Source organism: Mycotypha africana (assembly GCF_025528875.1).
Source record: "Mycotypha africana strain NRRL 2978 chromosome Unknown BDF20scaffold_21, whole genome shotgun sequence".
In the NCBI taxonomy this organism is placed as follows: Eukaryota; Fungi; Mucoromycota; class Mucoromycetes; order Mucorales; family Mycotyphaceae; genus Mycotypha; species Mycotypha africana.
Genome location: NW_026515745.1, coordinates 35,811 through 54,914, shown reverse-complemented (window position 1 = coordinate 54,914; position 19,104 = coordinate 35,811). Strand labels below are relative to the sequence as shown.

At 39.2% G+C, this 19,104-nt stretch overlaps 8 protein-coding genes across 8 annotated transcripts; 3 read left to right on the top strand and 5 right to left on the bottom strand.

The window, feature by feature from the left end:
• Nucleotides 1-1,253: 1,253 nt before the first annotated feature.
• On the top strand, nt 1,254-2,779 carry BDF20DRAFT_918022 (Zinc/iron permease; the record flags this gene model as incomplete). Its single annotated transcript, XM_053084636.1, has 4 exons — nt 1,254-1,344; nt 1,434-1,610; nt 1,727-2,352; nt 2,426-2,779. The coding sequence occupies 4 exons, from the start codon at nt 1,254-1,256 to the stop codon at nt 2,777-2,779; spliced, it is 1,248 nt and encodes a 415-aa protein (XP_052930572.1).
• Nucleotides 2,780-2,932: 153 nt separating this feature from the next.
• Nucleotides 2,933-5,629, bottom strand: BDF20DRAFT_903230 (glucosidase II beta subunit-like-domain-containing protein). The gene is made up of 7 exons (XM_053082915.1): nt 5,304-5,629; nt 5,103-5,225; nt 4,240-4,992; nt 3,955-4,146; nt 3,647-3,806; nt 3,485-3,559; nt 2,933-3,411 (listed from the first exon to the last, which is right to left on the bottom strand). The coding sequence occupies exons 1-7, from the start codon at nt 5,404-5,406 to the stop codon at nt 3,075-3,077; spliced, it is 1,743 nt and encodes a 580-aa protein (XP_052930571.1). The 5' UTR covers nt 5,407-5,629; the 3' UTR covers nt 2,933-3,074.
• Nucleotides 5,630-7,543, bottom strand: BDF20DRAFT_903226 (snare associated Golgi protein-domain-containing protein). The gene is made up of 4 exons (XM_053082914.1): nt 6,941-7,543; nt 6,740-6,868; nt 6,532-6,625; nt 5,630-6,473 (listed from the first exon to the last, which is right to left on the bottom strand). The coding sequence occupies exons 1-4, from the start codon at nt 7,303-7,305 to the stop codon at nt 5,970-5,972; spliced, it is 1,092 nt and encodes a 363-aa protein (XP_052930570.1). The 5' UTR covers nt 7,306-7,543; the 3' UTR covers nt 5,630-5,969.
• A 1,826-nt stretch (nt 7,544-9,369) lies between these two features.
• BDF20DRAFT_805057 (Alpha/beta hydrolase fold-3) lies at nt 9,370-10,352 on the top strand (the record flags this gene model as incomplete). Its single annotated transcript, XM_053076486.1, has 3 exons — nt 9,370-9,527; nt 9,638-9,695; nt 9,780-10,352. Coding segments are annotated over 3 exons (789 nt in total), but the record flags the coding sequence as incomplete, so codon positions are not given.
• A 488-nt stretch (nt 10,353-10,840) lies between these two features.
• On the bottom strand, nt 10,841-11,154 carry BDF20DRAFT_830432 (uncharacterized protein; the record flags this gene model as incomplete). Its single annotated transcript, XM_053078385.1, has 2 exons — nt 10,841-10,875; nt 10,968-11,154. Coding segments are annotated over 2 exons (222 nt in total), but the record flags the coding sequence as incomplete, so codon positions are not given.
• Nucleotides 11,155-11,671: 517 nt separating this feature from the next.
• On the bottom strand, nt 11,672-13,330 carry BDF20DRAFT_349866 (uncharacterized protein). The gene is made up of 4 exons (XM_053075253.1): nt 12,570-13,330; nt 12,402-12,477; nt 11,892-12,274; nt 11,672-11,818 (listed from the first exon to the last, which is right to left on the bottom strand). The coding sequence occupies exons 1-4, from the start codon at nt 13,192-13,194 to the stop codon at nt 11,787-11,789; spliced, it is 1,116 nt and encodes a 371-aa protein (XP_052930567.1). The 5' UTR covers nt 13,195-13,330; the 3' UTR covers nt 11,672-11,786.
• Nucleotides 13,331-14,179: 849 nt separating this feature from the next.
• Nucleotides 14,180-16,266, top strand: BDF20DRAFT_804757 (uncharacterized protein; the record flags this gene model as incomplete). Its single annotated transcript, XM_053076478.1, has 4 exons — nt 14,180-14,354; nt 14,444-14,756; nt 14,934-15,409; nt 15,491-16,266. Coding segments are annotated over 4 exons (1,740 nt in total), but the record flags the coding sequence as incomplete, so codon positions are not given.
• Nucleotides 16,267-16,573: 307 nt separating this feature from the next.
• BDF20DRAFT_983427 (fumarate hydratase) lies at nt 16,574-18,679 on the bottom strand (the record flags this gene model as incomplete). The annotated part of the gene is made up of 7 exons (XM_053085155.1): nt 18,507-18,679; nt 18,186-18,422; nt 17,967-18,037; nt 17,857-17,872; nt 17,681-17,784; nt 16,972-17,614; nt 16,574-16,900 (listed from the first exon to the last, which is right to left on the bottom strand). The coding sequence occupies exons 1-7, from the start codon at nt 18,597-18,599 to the stop codon at nt 16,574-16,576; spliced, it is 1,491 nt and encodes a 496-aa protein (XP_052930565.1). The 5' UTR covers nt 18,600-18,679.
• Between the last annotated feature and the right edge of the window lie 425 nt (nt 18,680-19,104).

Below are 19,104 nucleotides of genomic sequence, written 5' to 3'. Positions count from 1 at the left end.
TATACCCCTTTACAATACAAAGAACTCATAGTATCTAAGCGTAGTTGAATATGACTCTCTAATGAGAATACATAACTTTTTTAATCATTCGTACCTTTTTTTTTTTTTGCGGTTTTTCCCTTGGTTTATAGCGCGGTGGTAAGGCTTGAAGCCGAGAAATGGGCCATTTCATCTTTTAGGGAGAATACCTGTGCGTTAGTTTACTACTTTGGAATGTTATCAACATGAATATAAGTTTTCTCTATTCATATCACCAATTAAAAAGGATCTGTAAGTCTGTCTATCGTTCATCTAAAGGGGCTTCTTATCGTAAAACTCTACGCCACTTCATCAGTTATGTATTGTCCTACAATAGAAATGTTACGTTTCTAACTGGAATATGATGATATGAATTCTTAAAGAGCTCATGTTGTGCTCTCCTGAACTTCTTTGTACTCTGTAACAAAATTTTTGTTGCGATGAACGTAACCTTTAGGAATGATTTGTAGATTCTCAAATAGCTATTCACTATAATATCACGTCAAAAGTCTCAAAAGATTTCATCCCACCCAAAGCAGTTTTCCGACGTAAAGCGTACACTACGCTCTATGTCCCAATTACTATTGTTTTCCAAAGAAGAAATATATAGCGAAACAAACAGCAATAAATAAAGGTTCTATTTACTGGTTGAATACATGTAATTTTGTTTTAAAATTTGGAAATCTATTTTATGCAAGCTTAATCTTACCTCTGCGGGGCTCTTCATGTCATATTTATGTAACCATGCTGTGACTCTACAACAAAGGCACATAGAAGAAATTTTTGAGCATCATTGGTTTGTTCTTCTTTTCTGAATGTTTGAAAGTAAAATGTAACACACAATTCACAAATTTTTGACATTTGGAGTACCTTGTCGGTTACGTGATCAATAAATCAACAACCTTGTTGTTCATTTCGTCTTGTTTCAAGTTTCAACTTAAGCTTTAGAACAAAATCCCTTTATATCTTTGCTTGGTTCATTCCATAACTGTTTACCGAACATTTGTTATAAAGATACGCATTCTCAAACTCAATCCCGTTTTATTTTCTTTTTTGTTTTTTTTTTTTCCCTTCACCAAAACATTTATAACCGTGCACTTTGCAACCATTGAGCTTTACGCATCTTCTTCGAACACTATCCTATCCACCCACACATTCTCGATCTTTGGTGGAATTTTTCTTTGATCGCCCTTCTATAGTACTAAAAAGACAGAATTCGGCGATTCAAGACCATGATGAAGCAACAATACATACTCGGCATCTTTTGTTTTCTATTACTTCTATATCAAGTCAAAGCTCAACATGTACACGGTGCGGCGGATGAAGGTAAACAAATTCTTAACCGTAGAATAGTGTCTCCTTTTCTCGCGTTCCGGAATGATCTCATCTTTGATTTCATACAATCCTTTATTCAGATCATGATTGTGCTGCTATGTCTGTAGAGGACTATCATTTGGGCCTTCGTATTGGCGCCATCTTTATTTTGTTTGGTACAACTACTATTGGTACCTTTTTTCCTATAATCTTGCATCGTATCAGCCCTTATAAGCAAGGTGATATCCGTGAATGGATATTAACTGTAGGGAAATTCTGTAAGTACAAATATATCAGCGTGAAAAAGGAGGGTCCATGGTTGAAAATTGTTAAATGGGGGATCAGCACCAGCTCTTTATTTTAACAATTCAATTTATCAAATCCTGGGTCATAGTCGGTACTGGTGTCATTCTAGCCACTGCATTTGTGCATATGCTTCCCGAAGCCATGGAAAACTTTCATAGCCCATGTCTTACTGACGGATGGCTATCCTATGGTGCTTTCGGTGGTGTGTTTTGTATGATTGCCTCTTTTGCTCTTCAGTTACTCGAGATTGTCTCTGTGACACACGTCAATAAACTTCAAAAACGAAGCCAAGAGCGTCAAATCAGAGACGCAGAGTTAGGCTTCCAAAAGCAAATGACAGCTGATGCGGCCCTTGTATCTGAAAAGCTAAAAGATGACCAACATACCGCTACTCAATCTCCTGCTCACCAACAAACAACAGCAGCGGAAAAACCAACAGTTATAAAAGACAATTCCATTACAACAACTGCTGAAGCAAGGGACCTCGAGCATGATCGTGACCAGCATCATCATCATCATTCACACCACCATATTGGGGACGATCACGGACATACCCATGGGATCATCTTCCAGAGTGAAGACGCCTACAAACATATCGGAACCTATATTTTGGAGCTTGGCATTATTATGCATTCCATTATTATTGGTATTACTTTATCTAATGTTAGAAATGAACAGTTCACCACTTTACTGATTGCGCTCGTGTTTCATCAGGTACGAATGCAAATACAGGTTTGAGTAGGCCCATGCTTAGGCAACTTACCCTTTGTTTCATAATTTCACGTAGTTCTTCGAAGGAATTGCTCTTGGTACACGATTAAATGAAATACCCTACAAGAAGTTGTACAAACCTGTTGCTTTGGGCTTTTTATATACCCTTATGACCCCCATCGGCACTGCCATCGGTATTGGTATTCATGCTTCGTTCAATCCTAATTCTTATTCTGCTGTTCTGGCTGCAGCCATCTTGGACTCTTTGTCAGCCGGCATCTTGTTGTATAACGCGTATGTGTCTTTGATGAGTATGGAAATGAGCCATAATACAGCATTTCATCATGCTAGTACGTTCCGTAAAATATGCAGCTTTTTATCCATGTATATAGGGGCTGCTCTCATGTCTGTGCTTGGAAAGTGGGCATAAACATAGGAACCATCTTTTTTTCTTTTAATTTTGTATACACATCTCTAATACATTTAATTGATATCCTATCTTGTCTTTTACCCAACCGAATTCTATGTACAATGTACGTAAAATGATAAAATTGAACGATAGTTAACTCTGCACAGTCGTTTTGTTCGTTGTGCGATATGCACTTCCATAGTATATCCAGAATTTATTTTATTTTTTTTAAAAAAAAGAGCAAAACGAGGATTGTTTATTACAATAGACATAGTCTACATACTATGTATTCTTGTTGTTCTGTCTGTTTTCTGTTTTACAACTCTTCATGAACAGGCTTTTTATTATTGTTGAGGTCAAGATGAGCTTCTTTGATTTCTTCTGCTATCTTGGATGCAGTATCTTCCTTGGAAGCAGCCTTGGCTGCCTCAGCAGCAACTGACACCAATGATTGACAAACTGCTGGTGACTTTAAACGGTAATGGTATTCGCATTTTTGAGGTTCTGTCACCTCCAAAATTTCATTTTGCATACCACATTCTATGGTAGCTCTAACGCTTCTTAGAGGACCATTCCAACAACGTGTGCCTTGGTCATGGTGATGGACTTTATATTTATCTGCACCTTCACCGCCATCGAACTTTTCAAATTTTCTATTGAATCACAGTAAAGAAGTTCAGTTGTTCTGTTTTAACGGAGAAGAGTATTACGAAAAAGCTTCTTTACCCTAAAAAGGTGCGGCTGCTATCTTTGTTGCTCTTTTGATAAGCGTCACCAAGGAAACATAAAGAGTAGGTATATCTACTCGGAAACAGCACGTACGTTTTGGTGTTAGACTGTACGGATCAAGTGTGCTTGATTGTTGTATGAGATGTTTGAATTACTTACTCTCCTTCGTCTTTTTCAATACAAATATCTTTCAACTTTAACCATTCACCATCTGTACCATAATCCTTTTCGATATTCTCTTTCATTATGCCCAGCTCTTTATTCAATTGAGCCACCTCTTCTTTGGCTTTGTTAACTGCTTCTTGTGCATTTTCTACGGCTGAAAAATAAAATCAAATAGCTGTAAGTCGATATTGCGGTGACACATTGCTTCCCACTCATATAAATCAGAAAAGGGAAAAATCGAGGTAAAAAATTGAAATGTGTGGTGTAAAAGTATGTGAAACTTCAAAAGAACTGATTCGAACCTGCTTCCTTCGTGTTGAGTAGGGTATTTGAAAAGGGTGATGTTGGCTCATCTGGTACCAACAAGTTTTTGGATAATAACCAATTCTTGATGTTGCTCTTCAAAATCGATGGAAGTACAGGATCCAATTTCTCAAATACATAATGGAGGATAGAAGATGAAGAAATGGAAGTGAAGGAGTTGTCATGCTTACCTATTCAGTGCCAAAAACGAAAAAAAAAAAAAAACAACATAAGCGTTCTGTCCAAGTTCATTCTTTACTTTGTTCTTCCAGTTTGTACTTTACCTTCGTGGTTCTCTAAATCAGACTTATCTTGTTGTACGGCCTCTGACGCCTTTTCAAATGCATCTTCATTCTCATCCTCGTCATCCTCGTCGTCGTCCACGTCAATGTCTTCGTCCACTTCAGCATGCATGGACTCGTCTCCAATTTCCGCTAAATGCTCTTCAATTTCTGACACGATATCGGGAAAGCGAGAGGCAAATGTCTCGTATTTTGTAATAGCTTCCTTCACAGCCAAATCATGATAATTATGATTATGATTTCTCTTCATCTCACTTAGGACTGTATTGAGGAAAGTTAACTCCTTTTTCAAAATTGTCACATCATGCTTCAGAGTATCGATTTCCACGCGGTTGGTATTGACATGATTTTGTCGAGATGCTTTATTGTTCTTTTCCAGCTTTTGCAAATCGCGCTGCAGTTTCAACAAGGTGGATTTTTTCAAGATGATTTGATCCTCCAATTTAAGCTTTTCTTCTTGCCAAGTAGCTATTTGCTGTTGCGCTTCATCAATCAATTGTTGTTTGGCGAGAAGCCCTGCTTGAACAGATGCTTCAAGACTAGCTTGAGCATGACGATACGCTTCCCCGATCTCTTGACAGCGGTCAGGACAGGTCGTCCGTGTGCCGTCTTCGTCGGAACCGTCGCAACATGCCTCGTCGCAGACACCGTCATTCACAGCATACGATTTGATGTAAGCAGGTATATGGCCCTTATTGGCACAATAAAACATAGCATTTGGACAAGCCGAAGTGCCTACAATAACAGAATGGATTGTGTGGAACATCGGAAGAAGAAGCGGTGTGTTTGAAAGTGAGGACAGGTGGATCGTGTGTAGTAGAAGCTGTAGCATAGGCTTGACGTACCTGGCTCATCGGATCCGTCAGGGCAATCACAGTAGTCATCATTGATGGCTGACTTGGCAATGGTCTTTGAACCATCGAAGCAAGTCCATGTTCCGTCATTATTAGGTTGATAGAGAGCATAATCTATGCATCAACCGTTGAAAGAATGTTAATGACAACGCATTCCGGAACTTGGTTCTTTTTTCTTTTTTCAAAAGTTACTGGCAGGATCGACCCCTTTGATGACGGTGGAAGCATCATTGCTATTGCTCGCTTGAACAAGACCGACAGCAGCTATAATATAAGGAAGTTGACGCAACTTCATTATTCTTAATCTCACTGTATTTTCCACACACACACGCACAAACACACGCTGGAGAGAAAGTGGTTGAATTAGGCACAGAAAAAAATACAACGAGTTGGGCAAATTTATGCTCAAAACAACGTGCCAATGAGATTTAGACAACTATGCATTTTTTCATTGTTTTCGCAAAATTATGGATATAACATTCTACAAGAGAATCAATGAGCAAATAAACCGAATAGATTCCCATTTTTGAAAAGAACGTTGTCTGAGAAAAATGTTTATTATTGTGGAAAAAAACAGGTTGGCGAAGCAAATGGCGTTGACAATAAGTTTGAACCTGTAACATTCAAAGATGGGTGCAGAAATTCTAGTGCTGTCAGATAAGAAATAAATAGAATCAAAAGCATGAATAATTTGAAATGGAAAAGTTATACAGTAATATATCAAATATTACAAAGGCGAATGCGAGTATATAGAAAAATGGGATATAGAAGGGACGGAATAGAACGTTTGTGATTTGGATATGAGAAGTGGATGAGAGTGTGAAGGCTCTAACGATAAAGGGTATATTTTAAATCGACTCAGACGATCGCACTGACAGAAGTCGCTGTAGAAGAAGTAGTAGTAGCAGCAGCAGTGGTGTTAGGAGCGTTGACACTGCTCTGTTGCTGTTGCTGTCGATCAAATTTTCTTTTGACAAACACAGGTACCAAGGCAGCAATGGCTACTGCGAGTAAACAGAGTACATTGATGGGCGTCAACAGCTGCAATTTGTCAGAAGCCGATAGTCTCTCCAAGGCAGCACCTGCTTGCACATGAATAAAGGACGGTGGAGCCACACCTAGAAAGGTGCCCCAAAAGAAAGCTTTAAAAGGCACGTCTAAGTGAGGTGAGCCCAAATTAACTGTCCAGTTGGGTGGAAAGGGTGAAATTCGCAGCACAATCATGTAGTTGAGCATATGCTGCCGATGATGCAAAAGTTCCTTTTTCCATCTTTTAAGCCGATCACCTAATAAATGAATAACAGCTATGGAACCTAGACTGCCAGAAATGAGATAGGCAAAGCCAGCGCCTATAGCGGAACACTGTATTCAAGAAAAGGTGAGAATGTATCATTATGAGTATTGCATCCTTTTTCTTTACCATAGATACTGTGATTAACGTAAGCCAAAAGTTGAATAGCGTTCCTCCGAGAATGGAAAGCCACATGGAGCCAGGTATAGAAAAACTTTGAAGGCTTTTATAAAACAAATAAAAGAGTTAAAAAAAAAAAAAAAAAAAAAAAAAAAAAAAAAAAAAGATCACTCAAAATAGGGCACAAGTAGCCATCATTTGACCATTGATAACTTACTATATATATGTAATGACAAAAGTACTGTAGACATTAAAGTAGTTCTTATCCATGTAAACAAATAGAATGGCATTCAATTTTCGAAGATCTTCCAGATTTGTTGGAAATTTAAGTTCTTTTCTTTCTTCACTAAAAAACGTAGCCATCTTCGTTATTCACTAGTTAGTTTTATCTGAAACAAAAATAGAAAAAGCTACTTACGGACTCAAAGGTGGTATATTGTACTTTAGTAAGAGATATTCCAAGGCTGTAAAAACCAGCAATAACGTAATCAAAGCTGTCAATGACCAGAAATACGATTTACTTGTCCAATACCAGACAGATAGGACTTTTTCAGGCCTTGCTGCTCTTGTTGTTGCGATGATGGATTCTTCTCGTTCTGTGCTTCTCTCCTGCGGTTGTAATAAAGAGGATGGCCTGGATGAGGTTATACTAGAATAAGCACGAGGTTGAATCCTATTCTCTGCCATAGCTGAGGGTTGCAATAGCCGGGTGGTCATGGTTGCTTCTGCTTCAGTGATCGTGTTTGTACTCAGCTTTTGGTCATTGTGTATAAGAATTGGCATTGTGGACTTGATCTGTTTCTGATGAGTTTTAGCAATGCGTCCTCCTGTCTGTATTTAGCTAATAAGGAATGTTGGTGATAAGCTTTGCCGAATAAAAGTGAGAATAAAGGACTTTGTTGTCGAAAAGTATGAATATCGAATAGTTGAATTAAAGAGAGATACGAATATGATTTAGGGAGGAAGAGTAGTGAATTTTCAATTAAAGCAGGATTACCTTTTAAAGTATTCATCATTAGCAAGCTTAAATGCTGTACGCTGTTCGCTCCCTTTTTCATAGTCCACGTGAGCAGGCACGCATAAATGGACAGGCCATTCAGTTGTTAAAGGCTCGTCATTACCCATTCGAGTTGTACAAGTCTGTGTTCAGTCAGCCAAGTATGGGAAGTCTGCAAAAGTACAGTGCGGCTGGTAAGTGGTTTTGTCCCGTTTGAAAAAATACAACAGTAGTTGCTTTTAAGGACGATGATTGGCCATTTGGTAGCAAATGATTGCTAAAGTAAGTAAATAACTAGGTATTTCGTTTTATTGTAGCAAATGGGTGCTTTAGTGCTCATAATGCTTACAATCATTCATGGAGGTCACTGAGACCAATGACAACCGCAATGTTTGAATTATCCAATCTGCTGCTGCAGTTCTCCCTTGATGACTTACAAGGCGTACAACTATCCATTACAAGATATCTACACTTGTAAGACTTTTGACCTTATTGTTCAGGTTTAAATGTTTTGCATGTTAGTACGTACGGTTTGATAGAATCATATACGTTGTACATAATCTCTATCAGAATCAATACAGACAGACCCTAATAGAAAGCGTGTTCTACCTGACTCTACATACACGAGTATTGTACTTGTTATCTCATCAAACACCTCGTCGATTGAAGCCCTTTTTCGCTTAGCTTTATTTCGGTATAAAATATGTCAAGCTCGCCCAGATCTATTGAAATAGTGCGCGATCATTACTTGACGTCTGGGAGGAGTCCAAAATGGGAGGGGCTTTTTTTAAATCTCTATTTGATGCGCTGTTTCCTTTCATGAGGAAGCAGTTTACAAAATTGTTACCATGCTTTCTCTCGTTCAGTATAATTTACTTGATAACAGGTTATTTATGCTAAGGAGATGTAGATAGATCAAAACCATAGCACATCTGGGAAAAACGAACGAAAAGAGAACAAACATATACAGAATGCAGGCAAATAAACCTTACATAAGAAACGCTTTTCCATTTTTAGAAAGGTGACAAGTTTAATTCTTCATTTTCTGTCATTACTGCTTTTTCTAATACATCATCATACTAAATATCTCGGTCCTTTCCTTTCCGGATGATGCGTTATTTCATTTTGCCTTTAATTTTTTTTATTTATCTTTTTTTTTAATTATTCTAATCCCGCTTCACGTAGTTAATGCTCTTGTCTGCTGCCCCTTTTTGAGAATCTTCATCTTTCTGATCCATTTCTTAAATTGGGTTGGCAGGTAACCATTATTCAAGCTATATTATTTTCAAATAAACAACTTTCTGATACATTTCTTAAATCGGGTTGGCAGTTGGTACATTGTTAGTACATTTGAGCCACCAAGGAAGATCAACTATTCCTGACGACATCCGTTTTATCCAGTCTCTACTTTAATCCCCGTAACACGGTCATTCCTAGGCAGTAAATTCAAAGTACTCTGTTGGCTTTGCTTTTTTTTTTGTTTCATTTTTTCTAATTCTTCCTGTTTTGAAACTGACCGAACATTCTGGTAACGGAGTTGTAACCAGAAGTTCCTGGAGTTACCATGCCATTATATAAAATACGGGATTTTTTTTTTTTTCTTCCAAAAAGCCCATTCTTTTAACCTTTCTCCTTTTTCCGTTTTTTGATACGCGACAAGCTTGGTTCTGTATTTACATAGCGAAAAAATGGCCACACCTGCTACTGTTCCCAATACCAACGAGCATCCTATTCATCCTATTTATCAAAAATTATGTCATGAACATATGGAACAATTGGCTGCTGCCTACTCGAAAGCTGGACCTCAAGTAGCGACACCTGAAGGTCAATACAAGATGATTACTGACCTCCGCTTATTTTCAGATCAATTCGCTGAGCAATATCCCATACCAGAAACCATTCGTACCAAGCAAGAAGTCGTGGGTGGACCCAAGAAATTAAAGATTGGCACCACTGTGTTTAGACCTAAACGCACTGAAGATGAAGTCTTGCCTGTTATTCTCTTCTGGTAAGTTTTAGTAATGTAAGGGAGATGTCTGCGCATTATTTATGTGGAACATCACACAAAAAAAAATTTTGTTTCTCTAATACACTCGAATTTTTATTTTGCTCTAAAAGTCATGGTGGTGGATGGGTATTAGGTAGTGCCAAAACGCATGCTAAAATAGCTACTGAAGTAAGTAGGACAATGAAATCTTAGAGTATGTGTCATTGATAAGAAAGACATATTCATCTTATGAATTTATTTCTTCTAACATAGTTGGCTATCAAGACACATGCAGCCGTCATGTTGGTAGAGTATTCGTTGAGTCCTGAAGTTCAATTTCCAATTGCTAACGAGCAAGCGTATGCTGCATTATGCTGGTTACATGAGCATGGCAAAACCATCCGCGTCAACCCTGACCAAATTGTGATTGCTGGTGATTCAGCAGGCGGCAATATGGCTGCGGTTGTGTCCATGATGGCCAAAGACCGACATTTGGAGAACGTCATCAAGGCGCAAATTCTCATGTATCCTGCTGTGGCGGCTGACACGAAAGATTTTCACTCTTATGAACTCTATGGTGCAGGCGATTGTTATCTCTCCTTAGAAGAAGCAAAGCTTTGTGTTGGCGCTTATTTGCCCAAGCCTGCTCTCGAATTAAATGATCGTTATGCGACACCTCTTTTGGCCACCTTGGAGGAATTGAAGGGATTGCCGCCTGCTTTGGTGTTGACAGCCGAATGCGATATTTTGCGTGATGAAGGTGAAGCCTATGCTTCCAAGTTGTTGAAGGCGGGTGTCGAAGTGGTAGGCATGCGTGTTCAAGGCACTGTGCATGGGTTCATGACTACGACATTGCCAGATACACCTCAATATCGCTTATCCGTGAACACTGTCTGTGATTTTATCAGAGAGCATATTACTAACTCTCCTACCCCTCATCACTAATTTCCTCATTGTACTCATTTTTATTCTTTCATCTCCATGTTCATCTCATATCCGTTGTAAATAAAATTCTGTACTCCTATCAAGCATCAAACGTAATTTATATCGCTCGATAGCTTGTTCTCCTCATGACCCTGGCCCCGCCCTCCCCTCAGCTATTTTATCTGGCTGAGGGTAGGTGCGTCCACAGGGAGCCTTTTTTGCTTTTCGAACCATTTATTCCCATGGTAGAACCCTTAGGATCGATACGCTTAGAGAGAAAAATTCCATCATGCAAGCAGGCTCATTTATTTGAACAAGCACCACTTGATATCTACAGACAGTAACACGATATGAAGGGTGATCATATTATATGAATGTGTATAGAGTCGAGAGTGATTTAAGGAATGGTTTTACTCGTCATCAGCAAGCAAGTCGAAAGGATTGACTAGAAAAATAAGACATGTTAGAAATAAAGACGTGGTATTCGCTTTGAATTGGGCCCCTTTCGCCTCGCCCTCAGCCCCATTGATTACTTACAGGTCTTCTTTTTCTGTTCCTTCTGCTTCTTTTTATCCTGAGACTTACGGAAGGCCATCACAATGTCACATTGGTTAGGAGTTCGAGTGACACCAGGAACGAAAGCCATCTTGACAGGAGGTGCCCTAGAAATAGGACTACCCGCTAAAGCCAAAAGTGTGGTGTGGTCATAGACGACACGATTACCTTTAACAAGAGTCAAAGAATAATGGAAAAAGTGAGCCTTTGGTTTCTTTCAAAAGAAAGTCTTTTTGCACATTCCGATAATAAAATCCTTCCTATCTATCCATCTCTGATGTGTTGAAAGAAAACAAACAATGATTATTCATTCTAAACTTGGAGATGAACATGGACCATTGTCCATCTACCACATTACATGTCATTTGCGATGAGGATTGAGAGGTGTAGACGTCATTCTTAGTGCAGCTTGTTCAGGTTGGAAAAAGAGATAGGAAGGATGTTTGAATGTTTAAATTAGTTGTTGAAGACATTTTTTACCTTGCTCAACAGCCATGATCAGGAACTTTTATGTAAAAAGTCTTTTGGGCAATTCAATAAAATTTTTAAATAAAATAGAGGGTGTGCTAGAAAAAAAAAAGAAGGAAAGTGGATCATGATTTCAGCCAATCATCTTTTTCTTTCCATTTGGATAGTACAAACATTCATGTAGAAGTGACCATTTGTTCCGTTTTTCATTTTGCGCTTTACAGAGTATATACTAATACAAGTCATTTCGTCAAAGTCAATGGATATCTAGGTGATTTACTCTCTTTTAGGATATGGCCATCTTTCCTCAAAAAAAAAAAAGCTATCGTTAGTTTAAAAGATGGCATTTGCAGCTTGACTTCCGACTGCAAAAAAAGAAAAGGCAGTGAGTAAAAGGCATGGAGATGGTTTCAGAACAAAATGATACAGTTCACTTACGTGTTGCACCGAAACCCCAAGTGGCAGCAGTGGCAACTCTACCACCAAACTTTTTGGCAATGTTGGCTACTTTATCTTGTTGCTCTTCCCCTTCCGCTGGTGTTGACGAGGGCCCAACCACATGATTCACCACCACAGGCCCTGCTGCTGGTGGTGGTGGTTGGCTATAAGCTTGTGATGGTGGATAAGCAGGTGGTGGCGTATAGATAGCATTTGAGGGTGGAGGTTGACTATAATAAGAGCCTGAAGGGAATGGTGTTGGGGTATTCTTTTCATTCATCTCATGTGGTTGTTGCTGCTGATGATTTTGTTGATGATATAAAGGAGGTGAGAAGCTACTATTCGTTGTTGGTATAACTGGACGCTTTGCTTTAATGGGAGGTCTAAAAATACAATTAATTTTAGTTTTATCAGTGTAAATGATATGTCTCCACTCCTGCTTCCAATGTTACATCAAACGAGATGTATACACTTCATTATTGGGGATGTGTAACGAAGAATATACTTTACGGTAATTTTTTGACATGATTTTGAGGAAAGATGCCCGTCTTTCCATGTAGTCTTCCTTTCCACCAGTCATCATTCACTTTTCAAGATAGAAAAAAGAGTAGCGTTAATGCTGATCCTCATACAGCAATGCAGTAGTAGAATCCATCTCATCTGATATAGACCGCTTACCATATTCAATGACTTCAATGACATCGCCTTGATTGAATGATAAATCGGTGGCTGGGTCTTCTCCTTGGTAGTTATATAAAGCTTCTGCGGTTGCCAAGGACTCATTTGTATCACTCACTCCCACAGGGCTCTGAGTATAAGCAGGTGGAGCTGGAGATGGCAAAGAGGTTGCTTGGTGTTCTTTAGGTTCTGCAGTTACTGGAGTCCCTGCTGTGGTATGTGCCAATGGTTGACCGACATGATGATGAGCAGAATTTGCAGCAGCAGCTGTTGTAACCATTGAATCTCTGTTATGGTTGTTAGGAATAGACATGGCGACCGTGCTGCGTCTCGTTGGTAATTGTGGTACTGGCATGGAAGTCTGTGGGGAAGATACGCTTTTGGTAGTAGTAGTAGATGTAGATTTTCGAATAGGCAAAGGAGGTCTCGCTTCCAACGTGCTGGCTTTTTGTCGCTGTTGAAAGTGATCTGTTTGTTGAGGAGATATCCTCTTTGGTAAAACAGCTAGCACTTCATTGTAGGTTTGATGGGACAGGAAATTGTTATCTTTTAGAAAAGACAAATCATTGAGAATGGAAGCCAATACATGATTCGCCACCTTGAGTGTTGATTCTTCGTTGTTCATGTCTTAATGGATATAGAATAGAGGAAAGAAAGTACTTAAATAGAAGAGAGAAAAGAAAAAAGAAAGAGGACTTGCAGTAACGAATCCCTTTTTATTTTGCTTGTTTGCCGAAAAAAGAAAGCCATCCATTTTCGGCTTTGGGTTTGGGCATATCATTTTAACCAGTTTCTTTATTTAGAAAAGGTGCAAAAAAAAAAAAAAAAAAAAAAAATTGGAAATCTAAATGAAGGGCACAATGAGATCAGCAGCTAAATATTAGCCTCGTTTTCTGTTTATTCAATGAGAGACCTGCTTAGATAAACATGGTAAAGAACATTGGAATAAAGTCTATCATTCATGTCGTACTGATAACAATTACCACTCAAAAAAAAAAAAAAAAGCCGTGTCATACAGTGGGCAAAAGTCTACTATGCATTGAGCTTTCTGTAGCAGTTTGAATATTTGATTTAAGCCCCACATTTTGAAAAAAGAAAAGCCTTCCTGTTTTTTTTTTGAAAATACAGGGAAAAAAGCTTAATTGCAGAAAGAAAAGTTTGCGGTTTTGGGATATTTCTTCTTTTCTTTTTTATTTTCAAATTTATCTTTTTTTCAGAAATATAAAGACGATTTACGAAAAGGAAAGCATCTTCACTTGATCTTGACAAATTACAAGTGATCAGCCCTTCTTCCTTAAAAACTATTTCCTCTTTCTCATTCGTGATTTTTTCTTAATTCTTTTTGTTTCATTTTCAAAGAATAAGATACATTTCACGTATTGCAAATCAATAAAAAGACTCATCCACACTTATATAAGAGTATTTACTTTTTCGCTTGACTCATACCCCTACCTGCCTACCTGCCTCTGAAATTATTCTTATACAAAAAGATGGCTGTTCCTGTAACTGAACCTATTATCGAAGCAATCGCTGCTCCTACTCCTACCACGCCTCCCTCTCAACAAGAATCTATCTCTACCTCTTCCTCTTTATCCGACATTAACAACAATCCTGGCTTATCTGCTTCCTTGTACGTAGGCGAACTTGACCCTAATGTATCAGAATCCGTCCTGTTCAAGTTGTTCAATATGATTGGTCCGGTCTCTAGTATTCGTGTTTGCAGAGACGCCATCACTAAAAAGTCTTTAGGCTATGCTTATGTCAATTTCCATACAATGGGGGATGGTAAACATACAAAACTGTGTTCTATGTCTGGAAGACACGTCTTGATATTGACGATTGGATGATGATCCCCTCTTTTTTTTTCATGATAGCTGAGCGCGCTCTTGAAGCACTCAATTATACTGCTATCCTTGGTCGCCCTTGTCGTATTATGTGGTCTCAACGTGACCCTGCTCTTCGCAGAACCGGAAATGGAAATATCTTTATCAAAAATTTAGACCCTTCTATTGATAACAAAGCACTTCACGACACATTTTCAGCTTTTGGTAATATCTTATCTTGCAAGATTGCTCAAGACCATCAAGGATATTCCAAGGGTTACGGCTTTGTGCACTATGAAACAGAAGAAGCTGCTGAAGATGCTATCAAGAATGTCAACGGTATGCTTTTGAATGACAGAAAAGTGTAAGTTTTTCCTTCTTTTTTTTTTATATTTTGAAACAATTCAAATGGGAGGACGAGGTCGGGAAAAAAATTAAAAATAAAAAAAGCAGACACTATTTGACGTGGATGGATTAGGCTTGTAAAACCATTGTGGTGTGTTACTGATTGAAAAGAGACATTGGCCATCCAACGATATAGTTTCGTAGGTCATCATATCTCTAGAAAAGAACGACAATCCCGTCTTGAAGAAATCCGTTCCAATTTCACCAACCTTTACATCAAGAATCTTTCCCCTGAAGTGGATGAAGAAGAATTACGCTCTCTTTTTGCTTCCTTTGGTCCTATCACTTCCGCTGTGGTTACTCGAGATGAAGAAGGTCGCTCTCGTGGCTTTGGTTTTGTCAATTTCGAACAACATGACGATGCCGCGAAAGCTGTAGATGAACTCAATGCCACTCTTTGTCATGGACAACCCCTTTATGTCTCTCGTGCTCAAAAGAAAAACGAACGCGAAGAAGAATTACGCCGTCAATATGAACAAGCCAAAATGGACAAATTAAACAAATACCAGGGTGTCAATCTTTACGTCAAAAACTTGGAAGAATCCATTGATGATGAACAATTACGTGAAGCCTTTGCTGCTTTCGGTCATATCACATCCGCTAAAGTCATGCGTAGTATTAATAACAACAATGGCGGCGAAGATCAGAACGAGGAAGGAAATAGCAGCACGACCAGCAGTGACAATGCAGCAGACAATAACAGAGGCGTCAGTCGTGGATTCGGCTTTGTTTGCTTCTCCTCCCCTGAGGAGGCCACACAAGCTATCGCTGAAATGAACGGTCGTATGTTGGGATCAAAGCCTATCTATGTTGCTTTGGCTCAACGTAAGGATGTGAGACGATCCCAATTAGAAGCACAAATGGCCAATAGACGTGGTTATCACCAACAACAACAACAACAACAACAATCCATGATGGGCATGGGTCATCCTTCTCAACATCATCCATCCATGTATTATGGTGCTCCTATGCCTCCTCATCGAGGTTTCATCCCTCAACCCATGATGCAACACCCTCGTTACCCCATGATGCATCCATCCCATAATAGACCGCCTCGTGGATCTCGTCGTTATAACAACAACTACAGCAACAACAACAATTACCATCAGCAAAATAACAGTAGACCTTATAATAATGGGGAAAGCGCTGATGCTTCTGCTGCTGCTGCTGCTGCTACTGCTACTACCTCTGCTTCACCTGCAAATGACACCCACACGGAAGGTCTTGAAAATCAACTTGAATCTTTAACCTTGAATGATTTGAATCAATTATCTCCTGAAGATCAAAAGCAATCCCTTGGTGAACGATTGTATCCTCTTATCAATGCACAAGAACCGGAATATGCTGGTAAAATCACCGGTATGCTCTTGGAAATGGATAATGCAGAGTTGGTCTCTTTGATCAACAACCATCATTTGTTATCTTCCAAAATCCAAGAAGCCATGGATGCGCTCAAGCAACACTTGGCTGCAGATAACTAGAAAAGAGAGAAGAAAACAAAAGAAAAAAGGACGAGGCAGACAGACAGATACACAGTTTAAAAAGAAAAAAAAAAAAAAAAAAAAAGAGATAACGATTTCTAGTTTATTTTGTATATCCAATATTCTTTTTTTTTAAAAAAAAAGGAGGAGGGAAGCTCCTCACGCAAACTCTGAAAAATTAAATGATTCCTCTACTTTTTGCCTTTTTGTTCTTTGGCTACCATCATCAAAAGGACAGTCATTAAAAAAAAAGCGTTGTATCCTATGTTCTATTAAATATGTAGTGTTTCCATTTTCAAGCATCGTTGGCAGAAATCATGTTTTCAGGTCTGACCCATTGATCAAACTCTTCAGAAGTCAAATAACCAAGAGACATGGCAGCTTCCTTCAAGGTAGTATTTTCACGATGAGCCTTCTTGGCACATTGAGCTGCCTTATCATAACCGATATGAGGATTTAAAGCGGTCACCAACATTAAAGATTCATTCATAATCCTTTCAATCTTTTTTTCATTGGCTTTAATGCCAGTAACACAGTTCTTGGTAAAGGACGTAGAAGCGTCGGACAAGAGACGAATCGATTGAATCAAATTTTTGATCAAAACTGGCTTATAGACATTCAACTATTTAAAAAGACATTTTGTTAATAGGGATATATGTGTGTGTCAATAGAGATAAGGAGTCTCCGATTTACCTCAAATTGACCATTGGCACCAGCCACAGAAACAGCCGTATTGTTACCCATCACCTGAGCACACACCATCGTCATAGCTTCACATTGAGTAGGATTGACCTTACCAGGCATAATAGAAGATCCCGGTTCATTTTCAGGCAAAGACAATTCACCTAAACCACAACGAGGGCCTGAACCCAAATAACGAATATCATTGGCAATCTTCATTAACGAACAAGCAACCGTGTTGAGAGCACCATGCGCTTCCACAATAGCATCATGAGCAGCCAAGGCCTCAAACTTATTAGGGGCGGTCTTGAAAGGAAGTCCTGTAATCTTGGCAATGGCTTCGGCTACTTTTACATCAAAGCCTTTACGTGTATTGAGACCTGTGCCGACAGCAGTACCTCCTTGGGCCAAATTATAAAGACGCTCAAGGGTGCCTTGCACACGGGCAATACCGTAACTGACTTGTTGTGTATAGCCAGAGAATTCCTGACCCAGTGTGAGAGGTGTGGCATCTTGTAGATGAGTGCGACCAATCTTGATGATGGAATCAAATTCTTTGGCTTTGGCATCGAGGGCGTCGCGTAATTGAGTCAAGGCGGGAATTAAACGATGTGTTATTTCAACCACGGCAGCCACATGCATGGCCGTAGGGAAACTATGTAGGAATAAGTTAGTCTCGCCTTCCCCTAGTCTACTTTCTTACCCCACCCCCCCCACTTACGTATCATTGGATGATTGACTCATATTGACATGATCGTTGGGATGAACGGGATTTTTAGATCCGAGCTCGCCACCAAGAAGTTCAATGGCACGGTTAGAAATAACCTAATTGGAACGCCATCTTTTTTAGTTACAGATGCTTCCTCTTTATATAACTACTCCGGTGGAATACGTTACCTCATTCACGTTCATGCTATTTCGATCAGTCGTTCAAACAAGAAAAAGAAATTGTTTTGGTCAACTAGTGATACAGGCTGTTTCTTTTTCTCCATGAAGCAACAACTTACTTGGTTTGTGTTCCTGAACCAGTTTGCCAAACAACAAGAGGAAAATGATCGATCAAGCTTCCATCAATGACCTAATAAAGAAAATAAAAGAAAACCAGTAGAGTCCAGCCATTGACTGTGAGCGAAAATCCATCCTACATAAATGCTCTTCATTTCTACAGATTATTTATCCATGGAAAGCCCATGTGCGCTCCTCCCCTCTGTCCATCTATACTTTACTTCATCAGCAGCCTTTTGGATAGCCTCTCCTACTCTCGAATCCAAGCCATATGTCATATTAACAGTAGCAGCTGCTTTTTTCAATACACCAAAGGCGCGAATCAAGGGTTCGGGCATACGCTCATTTGCACCTCCAATATCAAAGTTTTGAAGAGATCGTTGCGTTTGAGCACCCCAATATCTGTCAGCAGGTACTTGGAGATCACCAAAGGTATCTCGTTCAGCACGGAACTTTTGCTAGAATGTTCAGCTTGTGTTAGTCAACCATAGGCTCGAAACACACGCGGTGATTGATATCACTCTGTTGACTATTCATGTTACCAAAGCAATAGCAGCACTGCTAAACAGACGGTGAGACTGATGACGAGTGGCGGTTTGAGTTAATAGACGACGAGTAGCTGATGAGCATAACATGATGTTCAATGAGCTTCGAACAGTTGAGAACAAAAAAAAAACGTAAAAAAAAGGAGGTGGTTATGAAACAGATTCACACTGTTCACAAATTTATAAATGCTATTCTCCGCATAGAATCGATTGCTATTGTATGCCGGGGTGTGTGTGTACACATAAAGAACTAAGTCATTTTTTATCAATTTCTTTTCCAAAAGTGGGGTGAAACCAAAAAAAAGGGGGCTCCGATACCCCGCCTTTTTCTACCGAATGAGCATAGAGCTTTCGATCAGATAACAAAGGCAGACAGAATAAGTTGGCAGCTACGTTTTTCACAAGTAGTAGAGCGCTATGACGTGTTTACAAACATGATCTCTTTCCTCTCAAGTCAAATCCATCCATAGGCAAGCCTTCCAACAATAAAAAAAAGTACTCATATGCCCAATAAAAAAACGGGGAAGGGCAGGAGGTGGACTCCATAACAAATAGCCTTTATCCCATAGAGCCTTTCACGCCAAAAAAGCCACAC

What these genes read in the sequence shown, in the direction of transcription:
- BDF20DRAFT_903230 (XM_053082915.1), bottom strand. Translation starts at nt 5,406, where the DNA reads ATGAAGTTGCGTCAACTTCCTTATATTATAGCTGCTGTCGGTCTTGTT. An exon ending in CAAAGGGGTCGATCCTGCCA is followed by an intron (nt 5,226 to 5,303) that starts GTAACTTTTGAA and finishes GTTGATGCATAG; the next exon opens with ATTATGCTCTCTATCAACCT. An exon ending in ACTCAACACGAAGGAAGCAG is followed by an intron (nt 3,807 to 3,954) that starts GTTCGAATCAGT and finishes TTTATTTTTCAG; the next exon opens with CCGTAGAAAATGCACAAGAA.
- BDF20DRAFT_903226 (XM_053082914.1), bottom strand. Translation starts at nt 7,305, where the DNA reads ATGCCAATTCTTATACACAATGACCAAAAGCTGAGTACAAACACGATC. An exon ending in AATATACCACCTTTGAGTCC is followed by an intron (nt 6,869 to 6,940) that starts GTAAGTAGCTTT and finishes TACGTTTTTTAG; the next exon opens with TGAAGAAAGAAAAGAACTTA. An exon ending in TTTGTCATTACATATATATA is followed by an intron (nt 6,626 to 6,739) that starts GTAAGTTATCAA and finishes GTTTTATAAAAG; the next exon opens with CCTTCAAAGTTTTTCTATAC.
- BDF20DRAFT_349866 (XM_053075253.1), bottom strand. Translation starts at nt 13,194, where the DNA reads ATGAACAACGAAGAATCAACACTCAAGGTGGCGAATCATGTATTGGCT. An exon ending in CATTGAAGTCATTGAATATG is followed by an intron (nt 12,478 to 12,569) that starts GTAAGCGGTCTA and finishes TATCTTGAAAAG; the next exon opens with TGAATGATGACTGGTGGAAA. An exon ending in AATCATGTCAAAAAATTACC is followed by an intron (nt 12,275 to 12,401) that starts GTAAAGTATATT and finishes TTGTATTTTTAG; the next exon opens with ACCTCCCATTAAAGCAAAGC.